The sequence below is a fragment of the Acomys minous genome, assembly GCF_964271855.1.
Source record: "Acomys minous genome assembly, chromosome: 13".
Taxonomy (NCBI): domain Eukaryota; kingdom Metazoa; phylum Chordata; class Mammalia; order Rodentia; family Muridae; genus Acomys; species Acomys minous.
The window spans coordinates 1469031-1489218 of NC_140495.1; the positions used below are offsets into that span (position 1 = coordinate 1469031).

The 20188-nt window shown below is 48.4% G+C and overlaps 1 protein-coding gene across 1 annotated transcript in view; it reads right to left on the minus strand.

Annotated features, from left to right (window-relative positions):
• KIF15 (kinesin family member 15) overlaps nt 1-20188 on the minus strand; it is a 71414-nt gene that overhangs the window by 11916 nt on the left and 39310 nt on the right. The window contains exons 18-27 of the mRNA XM_084754776.1: nt 17620-17727; nt 16972-17077; nt 14692-14857; nt 12768-12918; nt 12528-12613; nt 11042-11111; nt 9518-9604; nt 4653-4757; nt 3668-3790; nt 564-710 (exon numbers count right to left, since the gene is read on the minus strand). Coding sequence (XP_084610902.1) covers nt 564-710; nt 3668-3790; nt 4653-4757; nt 9518-9604; nt 11042-11111; nt 12528-12613; nt 12768-12918; nt 14692-14857; nt 16972-17077; nt 17620-17727 — 1149 coding nt within the window. The remainder of the gene's footprint in view (nt 1-563; nt 711-3667; nt 3791-4652; nt 4758-9517; nt 9605-11041; nt 11112-12527; nt 12614-12767; nt 12919-14691; nt 14858-16971; nt 17078-17619; nt 17728-20188) is intronic.

The window sequence follows — 20188 nt, forward strand, 5'->3', positions numbered from 1 at the left end:
ACTAGGTAAGCCAGGGCCACACAGCAAGGTGTTCAACCCACGCCAGCAGAACCTCTCAGCATGAACCTCATCAAGGTGCTCAATGACTTGTCAGGGTAAAAAGGCTGCTGTATTCCGGGTGTGCTAGCATGAGCTTGCACTGTCAGCACTCTGAGAGGTGGAGGCAAGAGAATTGTGAGCTCAAAGCCAGCCTAGGATAAATATCAAGTCCCTATTTCAAACAACAGCAAAACAAGATGTTTCTTAAATGTCATATGTTTGTGTGCACAATGTATTACTTTGAAGAATGTTTAGTTTTGTTTTAACATTTTACTGTTTTCAGCAAAGCTGCCCTGTGTCAAAGACCAAGTGGCTGAGTAAAACTCACATGACCAGCTCACAGTGCATGGCTGAGACCCAGGACAGGGAGGGACGCGGCTGAGTGAGACATGGCCAGCTCACAGGGCATGGCTGAGTGCTAGGGCCCCTGGTGGATCCACCTGCTCCATCTCTGTGCCCAGAACTCAGCCAACGCAGGATGCTCAGGACAGCCCGCCCCACGGCTCCTTGCCGGTGCCGCTCACCTGGAGCTCAAGTTCCTGGATCAGGGCCGCCTTCTTGGTCAGCTCTTCCTGGGCAGACTGCAGTAGTCCAGCGTGCTTTTTTGAGGCCTCTGTGAGCATGTTCAGCTGCTCAGTGGCATGGGCCAGATCTTCACAAAGCATATCTCTCTGTCAGGGAACCAAGCCCCAAAGAAATGTCTTAGCCATGCCATTCAGCTCACAAATCATGACCATATCATCACTTTTGTTTTTTTAAAGACAGGGTTTCTCAAACTCTGGTGGCCCACATTTGACCACCTCCCCTTGGTGGGGAGGCCTGGTGGCACTCAAAGAAAGAATAAGCAGGCTACTGAGATGAGACTTGATAGCCTGTGACCATATAGTGGGGGAGGAGGGCCCCCTCCATCACAGACCTTGGGGAGGGGAATAGGGTGAAAGTGAGAGGGAGGGAGGAATGGGAGGATACAAGTGATGAGATGGTAACTGAGATGTAATCTGAATAAATTAATTAAATAAAAAATAAATTAAATTAATTTTTAAAAAAGACAGGGTTTCTCTGTGTAGCCTTGGCTGTCCTGGACTTGCTTTGTAGACCAGGCTGGCCTTGAACTCAGAGATCCACCTGCCTCTGCCTCCCGAGTGCTAGGACTACAGGCATGCACCACTGCACCCAACTATGACTACAAACTTTTAAAGTTTGGATATAAAATCTTAATTTTTCCCTTTGGCTTTATATGATTAAACCATTCCAAGACACTCCAACCAGCTGACATGTAAGTGAACAGGCCCAGGTATAACTTCAGTCTCCTAATTAAGGCTAGACAGAGCTGTGATGTAGGGGCTTATAAGTGTGCATTTTGCACATATGCCTACATGGCATGTACAAATGTCAGAAGTCATGCCAGGCATCTTTATGAGTCTCCACTTTATTTTGTGTGAGACAGCATCTTTCACTGAACCTGGAGTAAACCATTTTGGCTAGACAGCCTGGGTCTCTGCCCTCTGGTGCTAGACTACACAGCTACAGATTCGGGCTGAGGATGCAAACATGGCCTTCTTTTGCTTTGGAGACAGGGTTTCTTTGTATAATCCTGGCTACCCTGGAACTCGCTCTGAAGACCAGGCTGTCCTCAAACTCACAGAGATCCACCTGCCTCTGTCTGAGTGCTGGGCTGAAAGGCGTGTGCCCCCACAATGTAGCCAACTATGGGTCTTTATGTGTATGCAGCAAGCACTTTATCTACACAGCTATACCCTTAGTCTGACTCTGGAGGGGCTGCAACAGCTCACAATGGCACTGGCCACCAGTTCCTAATAGCTACACATGAAACTCCTGCTTACAAGGATAAAGCAGCATCTGCTCACCCTTCCTTCCCATATGGACATATATGTGCATACAGGTTTTTAAAAGGTGATCTGAGAAGCCAGGTGCGCTGGTGCACACCTGCAATCCTAGCACTCAGGAGGCAGAGGCAGGCGGATCGCTGTGAGTTCGAGGCCAGCCTGGTCTACAAAGTGACTCCAGGACAGCCAGGGCTACACGGAGAGACCCTGTCATGAAAGAAAGAAAGAAAGAAAGAAAGAAAGAAAGAAAGAAAGAAAGAAAGGAAGGAAGGAAGGAAGAAAGGAAGATAGATTCATCTGAGGGCTGGAGATATGATTAACTGTTTATTAAGTGCTGTTGTTGCATAGGCCTGAAGTTTGGTTCCCAGCATCCTCTCTGGGAATCCCATAACTACCTTGAAGCAGCTCGAGGAGACACAAAGCCCTCTTCTGGCCCCTAAGAGACCTGCTGTGGGCAGCACCATCCCTAGGCATAGCAACCGTGAGCCTGTGAGTCAGCCAGGGAGTGAGCTGTCTTGTAGCGTTCCTCTGCCGGTTCTGCTTTAAGATCTGCCCTGACTAATCATGGACTGTGATCTGGAAGTGTAAGACAACTGTATGCTTTCCTCTCCAAGCTGTTTTCAACCACTGTTTTATCACAACAGAAAGGAAACTAGTGCCATCATGAAGACTGGAGTTCAGTTCTTAACATTCACATAAAAGGCTGGGCACAAGGCAGGCCTATGATGCCATCACTGGGGAGGCAGACACCAGAGGACGCCTGGGGCTCACAGGCTGGAGAGCCTCGCCAGTCAATGAGTCCCAAGTCATAGTAAGAATTTATCTCAACGGGGGCTGGAGAGATGGCGCAGTGGTTAAGAGCACTGTCTACTCTTCCAAAGGACCTGGCTCAATTCCCGGCACCCACACGGCAGCTCACAACTGTCTCTAACTCCACTTCCAAGGGATCTAACACCCTCACACCAATCCACATAAGTTAAAATTACATAAATTATTTTAAAAACATTTATCTCAAATAAAACAAAGCAAACAAACAAACAAAGCCAGGATTGGTGGTGCCTAAAAAATGAAACCTTGTTAGGGTCTGTTGATGTCCTGTCCCATGTCGTGTCCCCCTCCCCAGTCCCTTGCGTCCTTCCTTTCAAGACAAGGTCTCGCTGGGAGGCTCCTGTGAGGAGCTGCTTTGGCTTCCCAAGTGCCTCCACACACAGCTCTCATCAAGTTTTAAAAATTGGAATTTAAATAGGAATTGCGCAAATGTCTGTGCCTACAATAATTCTGTACTTCCTTTTTCAAGTCTCCTTTACCTCATTAGGAATCTCTCTGATATCCTAACACTTGCTAAACTTTCTCCTTAAGATCATACTTTGTTTCTGTGAAGACAACTCAACAGTTTTTCCTGCTGAGTTTTCCACAGTAAAATAGCCCTCTCCTTCCTTCGACCACGTGGGGGTCTGGGAATTAAATCAGGCCCAGTGGGTCAGACTCGGGGGAAGTAACCTCACCCTCTGAGTCATCTTGCCAGCTCCTAATCATCAATTATTCCTTTTTAAAAAAGAGTCTTCTATTTATTCATTAAAAACACCCCTGCAGAAATAAACATACTGCCAAGTAATAAGGCACAAAAGAAAATGGAAGTTCCTAGCCCAGCACTTGGGAAGCGAGTGGAATTCTGTGAGTTCACGGTGAGCCTGGTTTGACATGGTGCGATCCCGTCTCACAGAGAAAAAGGAAGGAGGGAGGGAACAAAGGACAACCAAGCCCTCGTTAGCAGCGCCCACCTCGATGTCCTCTGAGAGGATTCTCAGTCTGAGACTTTCCTTCAGCTCCAGGATGTCCTCTTCCTGTCTCCTCATCAGCTCTTTCTTCTCCTCCTTCTCAGCCATGGCAACATTGTATTTGCACTGCAGAAAACAGTCACAGAGCAAGAGCTTCCTGCTGGAGCTCTGCTTCATCTAATCCACAGCTAATTCAGCAACACCCTATGGTTGTTGTGATGATGATGATGATGATGATGATGATTATTATTATTAATTATTATATTTTTGTTTTTCAGGACAAGGTTTCTCTGTGTAGCCTTGGCTGCCCTGGACTCACTTTATAACCAGGATGGCCTTAAATTCACAACAATCTGCCTGCTTGTGTGCTGGGATTAAAGGTGTGTGCCACCAGGGGCTAAGTTTGATTGTGTGTGTGTGTGTGTATGTGTGTGTGTGTGTGTGTGTGTGTGTGTGTGTGTGTGTGTCTGTGTGTTTTGCAAGTGTACTCGGGAGGCAGAGGCTGATGGATCACTGTGAGTTCGAGGCCAGCCTGGTCTACAAAGCGAGTCCAGGACAGCCAAGGCTACACAGAGAAACCCTGCCTTAAAAAGCCAAAAGAAAATAAAAAATAAAAATAAATAAAAGAAACAGATGCTTCAGGACATGGTATTAGATCTCAGATCAGGGACACCATTCCAAAATAGCTACGAATTTAATTAACTAAAACATGTAAATTTTTTTCCCCTGAGGAAAATAGGGAGCAGCCCACTTTAGTCTTCACTGTTACCGGCAACACCCAGTGTGTTACACTATTCCAGGCAAAGACCCGGCACAGGACGCTGCTCTCCAGAAGAGTGCACATCGCAGCAATCCTCGGGGTGTGAACTTCTAAATTAAACTTACTCCATCCGCCATGCCGTCTTTTTACCTGCTGAAACAGCAGCTAAACCCAGAGGAGCCTGTGAACTGTGCGGAGCTCTAGCTCGGCACCTGTGACGGAACTTACACTCATGTCCTGCAGCTCTTGTTTCAGGGTGTCTATGGTTTCTGCTTTTTCACCAGCTGATGTTCTTAACTCCTGGATTTGGTTCATGAGGTTGGCGACAAGTTCCTGAAAAGGATAAAAAACATTATCTTCAAAACCAGTGACATTATGGAGATCACTTTAAAAGATGAGCTGTTGCAGTTGTAATAAAATTTTCCCCAGTCTTCTGTTTGAACACTTGATTCCCAGGTGAGGGTGCCGTATTGGGAGCTTGGGGTGACTTGGTAGGTGAGGCCTAGCCAGAGAAGTGGGTACCAGGGTTAAGGCAGCCCCAGGTCTCACACAAGCCTTCTGTGCTTCCTATTAGATGAGGCTCAATAGCAGCTACAAGAGCTTCTTTGAACATGGAGCCACACCTGGCCCTTCATGAGTCAGATTCAATCTTTCCTATGACAGACATTTTCAAAACATTTGCCATCAGTAAGTAAAGCAGCTAACACCAAGTACCATGTTTTCCAGTGTATAAGACAACTTTTTAATCCCCCCAAATCCATGCCAAACTCAGGGGTCATCTTAGATGCTGAGTACTTACCTGCAGCTTGCCTCCCCTTGCTTCATGTGTCTGACACATATATGGGGGTGTCCCACGGCTCTGTGTGGGGAGTATGAAGCAGGGAGGGGCAAGCTGCACTCATCTTCCTGCACCTCGAGGAGGAGGAGAACGTGAGTGTGGATTGGCTCTCCACCAGAACCTGCCCATTCGATTTGGAGGGCTGTGGGTCTTTGTGTGGAGTATGGAGCCACCTTAAAGGGGCAGTATAGGCTGGCACTGGCTGTCTGCCTGGCTCTCTGTGCCCTGCCTGCAAATAAACACATGCCCGAGTCTGTTGCACAGGGTTTGCGTTGGAAGAGGGGTACTCTTATACAGCGAGTATATTCCAAGCTATAACTGGAAAAGTTGGGGCTCATCTTAAATGCCCAGTCATTTTACTTGTCGGAAAATACGGGACTTCTGATTCCTAATTGCAACAAAGGAAGTCAATTTACTTTAGCAAAATATGATATGACTTTCTACCTTTTACAGCATTCTTTTTTTTCTCTTGGAGATAAGAGTTTCACTATGTGGCTCGGGCTGCCATCTTTACTACTGAGAGTCTTGCCTCGGTCTCCTAAGTGCAGGTATGATAGGCATGGCTCACGTTTTATATTTGGACAGACAGGTCATTTCTACTGTACTGGCCACAGCAACACTAAGGATCTGAGACTCTGTATCAAGAACGTATAGTCTGTAAAATCGGGTCAGAGTAACATCAGCATTCCAGCTGGACGTGGTAGCACACACCTTTCAGCTCCGTGCTGGAAGGCAAACACAGACGGGCCTCTACGAGTTTGAGGCCAATCTGGTCTACACAGTAAGCTCCAAGCCATTCAGGACTACATTACAAAGGACTAGAATAATCTGAAGTTTCCATTCTCCAGCACACTTAAAGGGCCTAAATGTACATGGACCAAGCAGAGTTCTATGAGTCATCCAGGAGAGGGTGAGGCTGCAGGAGGCAGGAAGGTGGAGATGCTGCGGGAGGCAGGAAGGTGGAGGTGCTGCGGGAGGCAGGAAGGTGGAGATGCTGCGGGAGGCAGGAAGGTGGAGATGCTGCGGGAGGCAGGAAGGTGGAGATGCTGCGGGAGGCAGGAAGGTGGAGATGCTGCGGGAGGCAGGAAGGTGGAGGTGCTGCGGGAGGCAGGAAGGTGGAGATGCTGCGGGAGACAGGAAGGTGGAGATGCTGCGGGAGGCAGGAAGGTGGAGATGCTGCGGGAGGCAGGAAGGTGGAGATGCTGCGGGAGACAGGAAGGTGGAGATGCTGCGGGAGGCAGGAAGGTGGAGATGCTGCGGGAGGCAGGAAGGTGGAGATGCTGCGGGAGACAGGAAGGTGGAGATGCTGCGGGAGGCAGGAAGGTGGAGATGCTGCGGGAGGCAGGAAGGTGGAGATGCTGCGGGAGGCAGGAAGGTGGAGATGCTGCGGGAGGCAGGAAGGTGGAGATGCTGCGGGAGGCAGGAAGGTGGAGATGCTGCGGGAGGCAGGAAGGTGGAGATGCTGCGGGAGACAGGAAGGTGGAGATGGTGCGGGAGACAGGAAGGTGGAGATGCTGCGGGAGACAGGAAGGTGGAGATGCTGCGGGAGACAGGAAGGTGGAGATGCTGCGGGAGGCAGGAAGGTGGAGATGCTGCGGGAGGCAGGAAGGTGGAGATGGTGCGGGAGACAGGAAGGTGGAGATGCTGCGGGAGACAGGAAGGTGGAGATGCTGCGGGAGGCAGGAAGGTGGAGATGGTGCAGGAGACAGGAAGGTGGAGATGGTGCAGGAGACAGGAAGGTGGAGATGCTGCGGGAGACAGGAAGGTGGAGATGGTGCAGGAGACAGGAAGGTGGAGATGCTGCGGGAGACAGGAAGGTGGAGATGCTGCGGGAGGCAGGAAGGTGGAGATGGTGCAGGAGACAGGAAGGTGGAGATGGTGCAGGAGACAGGAAGGTGGAGATGCTGCGGGAGACAGGAAGGTGGAGATGGTGCGGGAGACAGGAAGGTGGAGATGCTGCGGGAGGCAGGAAGGTGGAGATGCTGCGGGAGACAGGAACGTGGAGATGCTGCGGGAGGCAGGAAGGTGGAGATGCTGCGGGAGACAGGAAGGTGGAGATGGTGCGGGAGACAGGAAGGTGGAGATGCTGCGGGAGACAGGAAGGTGGAGATGCTGCGGGAGACAGGAAGGTGGAGATGCTGCGGGAGACAGGAAGGTGGAGATGCTGCGGGAGACAGGAAGGTGGAGATGCTGCGGGAGACAGGAAGGTGGAGATGCTGCGGGAGACAGGAAGGTGGAGATGCTGCGGGAGGCAGGAAGGTGGAGATGGTGCAGGAGACAGGAAGGTGGAGATGCTGCGGGAGACAGGAAGGTGGAGATGCTGCGGGAGACAGGAAGGTGGAGATGCTGCGGGAGACAGGAAGGTGGAGATGCTGCGGGAGGCAGGAAGGTGGAGATGCTGCGGGAGGCAGGAAGGTGGAGATGCTGCGGGAGGCAGGAAGGTGGAGATGCTGCGGGAGGCAGGAAGGTGGAGATGCTGCGGGAGGCAGGAAGGTGGAGATGCTGCGGGAGACAGGAAGGTGGAGATGCTGCGGGAGGCAGGAAGGTGGAGATGCTGCGGGAGGCAGGAAGGTGGAGATGGTGCAGGAGACAGGAAGGTGGAGATGCTGCGGGAGACAGGAAGGTGGAGATGCTGCGGGAGGCAGGAAGGTGGAGATGCTGCGGGAGGCAGGAGGGTGGAGATGCTGCGGGAGGCAGGAAGGTGGAGATGGTGCAGGAGACAGGAAGGTGGAGATGCTGCGGGAGACAGGAAGGTGGAGATGCTGCGGGAGGCAGGAAGGTGGAGATGCTGCGGGAGGCAGGAAGGTGGAGATGGTGCAGGAGACAGGAAGGTGGAGATGCTGCGGGAGACAGGAAGGTGGAGATGCTGCGGGAGACAGGAAGGTGGAGATGCTGCGGGAGGCAGGAAGGTGGAGATGCTGCGGGAGGCAGGAAGGTGGAGATGGTGCAGGAGACAGGAAGGTGGAGATGCTGCGGGAGACAGGAAGGTGGAGATGCTGCGGGAGGCAGGAAGGTGGAGATGCTGCGGGAGACAGGAAGGTGGAGATGCTGCGGGAGGCAGGAAGGTGGAGATGCTGCGGGAGGCAGGAAGGTGGAGATGCTGCGGGAGACAGGAAGGTGGAGATGCTGCGGGAGGCAGGAGGGTGGAGATGCTGCGGGAGGCAGGAGGGTGGAGATGCTGCGGGAGGCAGGAAGGTGGAGATGCTGCGGGAGACAGGAAGGTGGAGATGCTGCGGGAGACAGGAAGGTGGAGATGCTGCGGGAGGCAGGAAGGTGGAGATGCTGCGGGAGACAGGAAGGTGGAGATGCTGCGGGAGGCAGGAAGGTGGAGATGCTGCGGGAGACAGGAAGGTGGAGATGCTGCGGGAGGCAGGAGGGTGGAGATGCTGCGGGAGGCAGGAGGGTGGAGATGCTGCGGGAGGCAGGAAGGTGGAGATGCTGCGGGAGACAGGAAGGTGGAGATGCTGCGGGAGGCAGGAAGGTGGAGATGCTGCGGGAGGCAGGAAGGTGGAGATGCTGCGGGAGACAGGAAGGTGGAGATGCTGCGGGAGGCAGGAGGGTGGAGATGCTGCGGGAGGCAGGAAGGTGGAGATGCTGCGGGAGGCAGGAAGGTGGAGGTGCTGCGGGAGGCAGGAAGGTGGAGATGCTGCGGGAGACAGGAAGGTGGAGATGGTGCAGGAGACAGGAAGGTGGAGATGCTGCGGGAGGCAGGAAGGTGGAGATGCTGCGGGAGACAGGAAGGTGGAGATGGTGCAGGAGACAGGAAGGTGGAGATGCTGCGGGAGGCAGGAAGGTGGAGATGCTGCGGGAGGCAGGAAGGTGGAGATGCTGCGGGAGGCAGGAGGGTGGAGATGGTGCAGGAGACAGGAAGGTGGAGATGCTGCGGGAGGCAGGAAGGTGGAGATGCTGCGGGAGGCAGGAAGGTGGAGATGCTGCGGGAGGCAGGAGGGTGGAGATGCTGCGGGAGGTAGGAATTTCTAAGTGGCCTTTAATCCCAGCACTTGGGAGGCAGTGGCGGGTGGATCGCTGTGAGTTCGAGGCCAGCCTGGTCTACAAAGTGAGTCCAGGACAGCCAAGGCTAACACAGAGAGACCCTGTCTCAAAAAACAAAAAACAAAAAACAAACAAAAAAAAAAAAAAAAAAAAAAAAATCAAAGGCAGCTCTGGGTACATAGAAAAACCATGTCTCTAATGTTAAATAGACAACACACCAACACAAATTAAGAAACAAAACACAAAGGCATAAAACTCAAACCTTATCGGAATCTCTAGACTTTTCCAGAGAACTGATGACATTTTCAGTAACCAGCAAGCTTTCTTCTAGCTTCTGCACTTTCGCCATCTATGATGAAACATAGTTTTAGAAAATAATTACATCACACATGCTTAGAAACAATGTAAAACAAGTGACAACTGCTTTGTACATTTGCAACTATATTAACAAGGCCAGGACGGCAGTGGTTTTTGTGGCATTCACCTAGTACCAATAGCCATCATTATAGCCATCTGGGAATTAGAAGGGGTTAAAAATAATAGAACCCTGACTGGTGAGACAGGTCAGGAGGCCAAGCAGAGCCTTGTATAGCCTAGTGCTTACGTTCCACTCTAAACCCACACAAGACAGAGGAAGAGAACTGAGCCCACAGAGTTGGTCTCTGATCTACTTACATACACATGTGGGGGGAGGGGGACAGAGACAGATGGAGAGAAAGGTGCAACAATAAAAATGAATATTCAAGCCAAGCAGTGGTGGTACACATTTTAATCCCAGCACTTGGGAGGCAGAGGCAGGCAGATCTCTGAGTTCAAGGCCAGCCTGGTCTACAGAGTGAGTTCTAGGATAGCCAGAGCTACACAGAGAAACCCTGTCTCATAAAACCAGCCAACTAACCAAACAAACAAACCAACCAAAAAAAACCAAAGAAAACTCAAAATCCAACAGAACTAGTCAGGTGTCATCACAACCCTATCACTTTGAAGGCAGGGCCAGGAAGCTCTCAACTTCAGGGTAACCTTGGGTATAGAGTAAATTTCAGGGTAGCTACAGTGTGGCTCTGCCTCATACAAATCAAGCGTGGCCAGGTGTGGTGGCACATGCCTTTAATCCCAGCACTCTGTGAGCTGGAGGCCAGTTTGGTCTACAAAGCAAGCTCCGGGCCAGCCAGAATTACACAGACAGACACTGTCTCAGAAACAAAACACAAAACAAACAAGGTCTATGCTAGGATGTACTCCCCTGGCAGAAGCCCTGAGCTTGAACCTGGCAACAAGAGCAACAAACCCAGTCAAAATTTCAGTTTCTTTCTTTCTTTCTTTCTTTTTTTTGGTTTTTCGAGACAGGGTTTCTCTGTGTAGCCTTGGCCATCCTGGACTCACTTTGTAGACCAGGCTGGCCTCGAACTCACAGTAATCTGCCTGCCTCTGCCTCCCCAGTGCTGGGATTAAAGGCGTGTGCCACCACGCTCAGCTAAAATTTCAGTTTCTTTATCAGCAATTTCTTTTTTCTTTTTCTTTTTTTTTTGGGGGGGGGGAGTGTTTTGAGATAGGGTCTCTCTGTGTAGCCTTGGTTGTCCTGGACATACTTTGTAGACCAGGCTGGCCTTGAACTCACAGCGATCCACCTGCTTCTGTCTCCCGAGTGCTGGGATTAAAGGTGTGTGCCACCATGCCTGGCCCATATTAGCGATTTCTAATGCTGAAAAGTTTAACACCTTCTTTTTTGTACTTCAGGAATAAAAGCTACAAATTTAAAATTCTATATTCAGAGTAAGAAGCTGACCTGCTGCTCACATTTGGCCATCTCTTTCTGTTTCTCCTGACGTACAGCCTCAAGAACCTTTAAGATTTCTCTGGAAAAAGAAGGATTAATGAAAAACATGCATAATGAATGTGCACACCCAGAAGAAATTAAGTTCCCCTCAAGTGAAGTCTACTAGGCAAACCCTGGGTTAGCAAGCATATTCTCATGGAGGTCAGAAAGTCGGATGTATTTAAGTATTTAGTGAGGAATTGCTTTTGTATCACAACTCTTTCTTTTTCTCCAGTGTTTTGTATTTAATTACCTACCTGTCTGAGACAGAATGTGAAATCCATGACCACCACCAGGGTATCTCATCACTGTTTCACTCTATGTGTTCTCAAGCCCACAGCACTGACCTGGCTCACTACATATGACTAAGTGCTAGCTCTCAACGACTCAAGTAGGGACGTGCTGCCCTTCAACACAGTGTACCAGAGCCAGGGATAGTCACAAAAGAATGCTTTAAGTAATAACCAAAAAACAAGTGTTCTCTCTAGTGTGATCATGAGATTATAGGCAGAGACTCACTGGGATAGAAAGAAATGGAACTTGGAGAGAAGGAAGAAAGAATTAGATTCTGGGGGAAAAAAAGAATAGAAAGACTGATGGGCACCTGAAGCAGTGGCTGAGAGGCTCAGAGCACCGACTGCTCTCCCACAGGTCCTGTGTCAATTCCCAGCAACCACATGGTGGCTCACAACCACCTGTAATGAGATCTTATGCCCTCTTCTGGCATGCATGAAAACAGAGCGGTCATAAACATAAAATAAATGAATCTCTTAAAAAAAAAAAAGACTGATAGAGGGCGATAGAAGACAAACAGACAAAACAAAACAACAAAACCCCAACCAACTAACCCGAACCAAAAACAAAACAAACAAAACAAAACCCAAGCAACAACAGAACAAACGTTAACTAGTCGAATTATTCATGTTGTGACTTGCTAACAGATGGTCCTCACATTGTCAGCTGTCTATGTACAAGTGTCACAGTTAGTTAGTTACTTAAGTGCATTGCTAACTAAAGTTTCTTTCTTCATGGCCACTTACATAAACTGTGCTGTTCACTTTGGAATGCTTTAAAGGAAAATAATTTTTTTTCTTTCTTGCTTGCTTTCCTTTCCTTCCTTCCTTCCTTCCTTCCTTCCTTCCTTTCTTTCTAAGAAAATTTTGTGTTGCTGGGATTCCAGCCAGGTCCTCAAGCGTAACAGGCAGATGCGCTGTCACTGAGCTCACCCCCAGTGGAGTAGCTCACCCCCAGTGGAGTAGCTCTTCACAGCGCCATGCACAAGTTAAAAGCGTGCAGCATATGGCTGCCTATATTGCTGGCACATGGAGACTTAGGCAGGACGACTGCAGCGTTAAGGCCAGCCTATGCGAGACAGTGGCCCCAACGTCCCCAAGCACGATAAAGAGTACAGCATTGAACAATGATCTAAGCAATAAGAAGAGTTAGCAACACTCACTTAGAGCTATTTTCTTTATCTTCTTCAAATTGTAATGATAACTTGTTGTTTCGTTCTTTTTCTGCCTCGAAAAGCTCCACCAAATTCTAAAAGACAACCGTATATTAGGTTTGCAGTAACAGTTCCAGGATCAGGCAGTTAAAAAATATCAAGCACTGAGGTTGGTGTAAAAGTGAGAGAGCACAGGACAGGAGCCACAGGTCCACACACACCCGCCAGCCACACACACCCGCCACTTACATGCAGGTCAGACTTTAGCGTTCCGTTCTCCTGTTTGCAGGTCTGGAGGTCTTTGGAGAGCTGGTCAATCTCGAACCTCATGACTTCTTGCAGGCTATCGTAGGCGTCCTGCAGGCACGCTTGGCTCTCAAGAAGTTTTTCATTTTCTAGTCTTTACCAGGAAAACATTTTGAAATGCAAAGTACAAACATTTTTTCCTATGAGTCAGACTTTGAAGTTCAAGTTTTTCTATCACAAAGCATTTACATTTGTCAGAGAGCTGCCATGGCCTTGCGTGGACACGCTTGGTGTCATGTGAGAACCACTAAACCAGAAGATGCAGGGGGTGTGAGCCTGAAACATCTCTTCCACATGCTTGCTCATGTGGTTAATTGAGCGGCCATTTACGACAACACCTAGCTCAGGAAGACGTTTTAGGGTAGAAAATACAGCTTATTCCTGAGCCAAAGAGAATAGCGCCTTGGCAAAGAACGACTTCTTGCTGTCAGTTACACCTTCTGCTTCTTCCCAAACACACGGCACCGTGTGCAGTTCCCAGCAGTCATCCAAAATACAGCCAACAATCTCACCTCTAAACTATGCAGAACAGATGTCCAGGATGACAAACAGCGAACCACATGCTGCGCACACTAAAGGAGGGAAGCAGCAGCAAATCACAATCATAAGGGACAATGAACAGCTGAGGATGTGTGTGTGTCAGGGTGTGAGGAATGCTGACAGTGAACAGCTGGGGACGTGTGTGTGTCAGGGTGTGAGGAATGCTGACAGTGAACAGCTGGGGACGTGTGTGTGTCAGGGTGTGAGGAATGCTGACAGTGAACAGCTGGGGACGTGTGTGTGTCAGGGTGTGAGGAATGCTGACAGTGAACAGCTGGGGACGTGTGTGTGTCAGGGTGTGAGGAATGCTGACAGTGAACAGCTGGGGACGTGTGTGTGTCAGGGTGTGAGGAATGCTGACAGTGAACAGCTGGGGACGTGTGTGTGTCAGGGTGTGAGGAATGCTGACAGTGAACAGCTGGGGACGTGTATGTGTCAGGGTGTGAGGAATGCTGACAGTAAACAGCTGGGGACGTGTGTGTGTCAGGGTGTGAGGAATGCTGACAGTCAACAGCTGGGGACATGTGTGTGTCAGGGTGTGAGGAATGCTGACAGTGAACAGCTGAGGACGTATGTATGTCACGGTGGGAGGAAGCTGACAGGCAGCAGAAAGTAATAAGGAGCACATGGCAGTGGTGCGCTCCACCACTCACAGCATGACAACCACTGGGTGTCGAGGTGACTTCCTGTATATCCGAGACACTAACAATAATTACACTTTGGCCAAGATAAAGGCAGGGATAACCACTGCCTTTAAGATAGCACTTAAATACATAGCGCAGTAGATACACTATACTGCTCTAACTCTAGTCTCACAACTAAAGGAAGTTAAGAGTCAATGAGGTTAGGTATGGTATTGTGCCCTCCGCCTTTAACACAAGCACTCAGGCAGCAGAGTGAAGTCAGGCCAGGCCTTTGGCTACATAATAAGACCTTGTGTCAGAAAAACAAAACCAAAAACATACAAAAGCAAATCAATAGGCTTCAAAAAGAAACAAAAACAAAAACAGAAATAGCTGGGCACAGTGGCACACGCCTTTAATCCCAGCACTCAGGTAGGCAGAGGAAAGTGCATCGCTGTGAGTTCAAAGCCAGCCTGGTCTACAAAACAAGTCCAGGATAGCCAAGGCTATACAGAGAGACTAAAAAACATAAAGAAAAAAGAAAAAAACTCACACAAAACCAGTTTGTACTGAAGCCAATTGGTGTAAGAAAACGCAGTGTACTTACTGGCTTATGCGGTATCAACTGTGAACTGGGATTGTAAAGTTCATGCAGTTCTAAGAGCAACCAAGCAGGCACCTTGAACAACAGAGAACCACGCTACCTGGCATTGTCCAGCTGAAGCTGAGCCTGCACGTGTTTTTCAGAAAGCTGGCTTAGTTCTTTCTCTTGACTCTCTTTGAAAGTGCTGTACTCGAGTTTCACCAAAGAAAGTTCTTTGTCAGCAGAGTTAAGAACAATTCGCAGGTCATGCACCTCACATTTCAAAACTGGAAGACAAAGAAATCAAGGTCTCAATATGTCCCTTTGCAGGTCCTTTGTCTAAAGGAGGCAGGTGAATGCAACCCACCACTGCAAGGCCACGCAGCAACAACTAAGCACTAAGCACACGTTCTCCATCTTCGTCCTCTCCGGAGGTCTGGGTGGCACACACATTTCTTTTGCTCTGGCCTGGTCTTATTCTTACCATGCGGCAAGGATGGCCCTGAACACCTCCCCTTCCTGATCTCACTTCCTGAGTGCTGGGATTACAGACGGATGCCACCACACCAGCTGTTCAACATTTCTGCTCAAACAGCAAGAGTTTTAACATCTGTTTCTTGGGAGATGGTCTGATGTATTTTGATGCTAATTAGTGCTTACTATCTCTGCAACCAACCTTTTGCTTAATAAAAAGCCATCTCACCTGGGCAGAGCAAAGGAGATGGGTGGGGCTAGGAGAGAGAGGAATTCTGGGAAGAAGAAGGACTGTCACCTGGAGAAGGAGACCTGAAGGGAAGAGAGGAAGGCCGCCATGGCTTAGCTGGAGGAGAAGCACATGGCTGGCGTGGATGGAGAACCCAGCCCAGATGAAGAACATGAGCAAGTATTTGGGATTATGGATGGGAGGGAGCTTGATAGAAGTTATTAGAAGTAGACGGCATGGGATTGAGACAGGGATCCCATGCCTGCCCCACTATGGGAGCTAGTTTAGAGGACTGATATCTGCCCTGCCCCAGGTTAACTAAGGCTATTTTAAAATATAACAAGTGTCTGTGTCTTGATTGATTGCTAGCTGGGCCCACAGATAATACTTGTAACTTTAAAAAGATCTGTACCTTTTAAAGTTTGATGTTTTAAGATTTTTTCCCCCTGTAGAACACACAACAAAACTATTACCATAAGGAAAAGCTGTGAGGCTCAATGTATCTGAAGTGGTGTGCTCTTCGCTGGTGAAATGCTTTAGTAATGGGCCAGAGCTTTTCACGATGGGTTAAATCCAGTCTCAAAACGAAACTCCAACTGAAAACTAGATTAATGACTTTCTAGGTTTACTACAAACTACTGAAAATGTTTTAGAGACAGGATCTCATGCAACCCAGGCTGACCTCCAAGTTGCTATGTAGCCAAGGACCATGAACTTCTGAACCTTCTGTCCTCACCTACTAATTGCTGGATTACCTGGCTTATCTGAAAATGCTTTGATGAAAAAAAGTGGGAAAGATACCCCACACATAGAAAAGTATATAAATATTTATGCTTTACTTTTTTAATATTACTGCAACTCAGCTTTCAAATGAAAGACATTTCATTTTTAAAGCACTTTAAACTTTATGTGTTTATATGTTTCAGGTGTGCTTGTTCATACACACATGTGCACGTCAGCACATAAACTTGTGTGCATGTTTTCAGGTGTGCTTGTTCACACGTGCATGTAGCTGCTCAGGTACTTTCCACTCTTTTCACTGGCCTAGAGCTTTACTAAGTAGGCTAGATTAGATTACACTGAGCTGGGATCTGCTCTCCTCTGCCTTCCAGCTTGACCTCACTGGGACAACCGTGTGTGAGTGTGTGTGACCATGCCCAGCCTGACCTCACTGGGACAACTGCGCGTGAGTGTGTGTGACCATGCCCAGCCTGACCTCACTGGGACAACCATGTGTGAGTGTGTGTGACCATGCCCAGCCTGACCTCACTGGGACAACTGTGTGAGAGTGTGTGTGACCATGCCCAGCTTGACCTCACTGGGACAACCGTGTGTGAGTGTGTGTGACCATGCCCAGCTTGACCTCACTGGGACAACAGTGTGTGAGTGTGTGTGACCATGCCCAGCTTGTTATGTGGGTTCTGGGTTCTGAATTCAGATCCTCAAACTTATAAGGCAATAGAGGCCAGCTCTAATATAAACTTACATAAAAACTTGTAACATTTATTTGTGAGCAATCTTGAAGAAAATTATGTCTTATAACCCATTTACTTATAATTTTACCATGAAAATTTAAGACTAACTATCTAACAACAAACAAAGCAAGAAAACCCTTAAAATATAAAAACAAAGAAACAGAAGACATTGACTTAAGTGATCAGAAAGACCCTGAGCTAGGGTCCCACTGCCCAGACTCACAGTCATTCTTGGTCTGCGTGTCCTGAAGCTGCTTTTCCAGATCACTCAGCTGCGTGAGACACTCTTGCTGCTGTCTGGCCCAGTCACTTCTTTCTTTTGAGAAAAGCTTTGGGAAGAGTGAATGGAGTGAGAAAGCAGGCTAAGACTTAATGGGCCTGTACAGCTGGTTCTGTGTTTAACGTCTAGTTTTAAGGTTCAATATGACAGAACATGGTTGTTTAATGAACTATAATGAAGATGACAGGCGCAGTCCACCTGTTCACACTGCTAGGCGGTCCACCTGTTCACACTGCTAGGCGGTCGACCTGTACACACTGCTAAGCGGTCCAGACCTCAGACAGTGAATGCATCACTATCAGAGGAGTACAGATAGTTGCCTCGGGCTTGGTAAGGGAATTTTCATCTGGGAATGTTTTGGGGGCTCAAAAGGGGTCAGAGAAGAAAATCATGTTTTATAATCCATTTATTCATTATGCATTTACCATGAAACTTTGAGACCAATTGTCTAACTTAGCATAACTAGACTTTCTAAGGAAAAATGAAGAGACCTTCAAGAGTATAAAGAGCTCCAGGGGACGGACACCCTCTCTCACAGTGCCTTTACTCAGGGTGCGTTAACACTGCCTGAGGCTCCGCTCTGACCCTCACCTCCTGCATTTGTGTAGAATGGTGCTCTAGTTTGTCAACGTTCTGCTGAAGTTTCAGGTTTTTATGTTCTTCTTCATCCAGCTTGACTTGAAGACCACTCAGTTGTTCCTGTATTAAACACACTGCAGTTATCAAAAATGCCCCTATTTAAAAAAAACAAACCCCATTACTTTTACTGTATGCGTGGTGGTTTGGCTTGAACGTATGCCCATGTACCAGATGCATGCCTGGTGCCCACAGGTGCCAGGGAGGGTTGGGACCACCTGCAACCGGAAATGCACAGAGCTGCAAGCCACCAGGTGAGCCCCTTAGAAAAGCAGCCTAATTGCCAAGAGAACTCTTCCACAAAGAGACAAGAACCAAAGCAAAATGAACTCAAACCTTTACAGAAGCAAACAGCAAAAGCCTGCTGGAGCGGACATCTTCAAAGGTTATCTGATCACTCCTACGTTTCAGCTACACTAGATGAAATAAGCCCGTGCAGCCAGATGAAAAGCATAAAGAGCGCAGGGCCTTGGGAGCTGGGGCTCCTGGGCCAGTTCCCCAGGCGCAGGGGTCAAGACCAGAGGACGTGCCGCCCCGACTATGGTGGACAGGGTTCTTAAGGACTGTAGGCAAACGACGTGTCTTCCACAGGCTGCACTTGTGCCCAGATATGGACATCTGGGTTGGGGCTTAAGTGGCTGGCGTCTTCAGGTGAGAGGGTTGGGACAGCCTGCAGGAATGCAGAACTAGGCCTCAGAGGCTTTTCTTAGAGGGGGCAGGGTTTCCTGGGATCATGTGGGGATGGGGCAACCAGAGGTTCCAACCCAACAGTGTGTCTCATCAAAATGGATAAATTCAAACACAAAGAAAAGAAGTAGTTAAAATTCAACCTTGAAGCGCGCCTTTAATCCCAGCACTCGGGAGGCAGAGGCAGGCGGATCGCTGTGAGTTCGAGGCCAGCCTGATCTACAAAGCGAGTCTAGGACAGCCAAGGCTACACAGAGAGACCCTGTCTCAAAAAACAAAAACAAACAAAATTCAACCTTGAATTAAATTACAGAGCCTTAGCACTAGGGAAGCAGAGGCAGGCAGATCTCTGAGTTCTAGGCCAGCTTGGTCTATACAAGGAAACCCTGTCTTGAAAAACAAGCATATAAAAATAAATAAAAAAACGGACATAAGAGCTGGAAGGTAGCTGGGTGGGTCCCCATCAGCTGGCTTCTTGCTCCGCCTCTTGACCTAGGATAAATTTATTAGATCCTGTGTACAGATAGCTCTTGTGTATAAGGGTAGCTGAACCACACCTTATCACCTGTTTACAATAAACAGAAAGTTTGGATTAAAGGTGTGTGAGGGCTCAATGACAAGAAACAGGGATCACAATGGGATCAAAGGTAGATTTTTACAGTTCACAATCTCATGGGTCACATTTAGATCAAATATCCTACAACACTGTACACAATATATATATATATATTCATATATAAATATATGTATATATTTATGAAATAAATTACAAAGCCCTCTATAGACTTTATTTTATCACAAAGGTCTCTCTTGCCTGGAACAGGAAAATAATTGAGATTTGGGGTATCCATTCCAATGGAGTATTCATTACAAAACTTGGAATTGAGATTCTAAGTTTTACTGGACAAAGGGATCAATTTTAATTAATAAAATAGTAGGATCCCAACATAACCAAATCTCAAGTTATTTTCAAATACATTCTGTTAGGTCCTGCTGCAGGGCGTGGCTGGCAGGCCCTGACCTCTCCCTAGGGGCAGGGCATCCCTTCTCCCACACTCAGGGCACACTCTCCCTCCCTTCTCCCACACTCAGGGCACACTCTCCCTCCCTTCCCCCACACTCAGGCACACCCTCCTTCCCTTCTCCCACACTCAGGGCACACCCTTCCTCCCCCTCTGAGCTGCTGCCAATGAACCTGCACCTATATATTAAAGCTTTATCGCCATCAGCTCATTCTGATTTTGTTTTTGTTTTTTGTTTTTCAAGATAGGGTTTCTCTGTGTAGCCTTGGCTGTCCTGGACTCGCTTTGTAGACCAGGCTGGCCTCGAACTCACAGCGATCCACCTGCTTCTACCTCCCAAATGCTGGGATTAAAGGCTTGCACCAACAGAACCGGCTCATTCAGATATTTAATTATTCACATTAATGCTCCCTAAAAAGTTAATCTACATAACAAAACCCTGTTGGGTGTCATATCTTTCTCTAGCCAATACAATACTCTGCAATTTAAACAGCTCCGAAAGGTGAAACTAGTGCAAACTGATCATTTCACACACAAAGTCTAATGCCACAGAGAGCGGAGAATGATTTCCACAATAAAGAATAAACTAAAATAACCGAGTGGTGTGCCACACGCCTTTAATCCCAGCACTCGGGAGGCAGAGGCAGGTGGATCTGAGTTCAAGGCCAGCCTGGTCTACAGATCAAGTTCCAGGACAGCCAAGGCTGCACAGAGAAATCCTGTCTCGAGACAGAAACATTTATGTCTGGCTGGAATCTCTGGGTGCCACAGTCCCTCCCCAACATGACCCCCTTCTCTCTCCAACCCTGTCACCC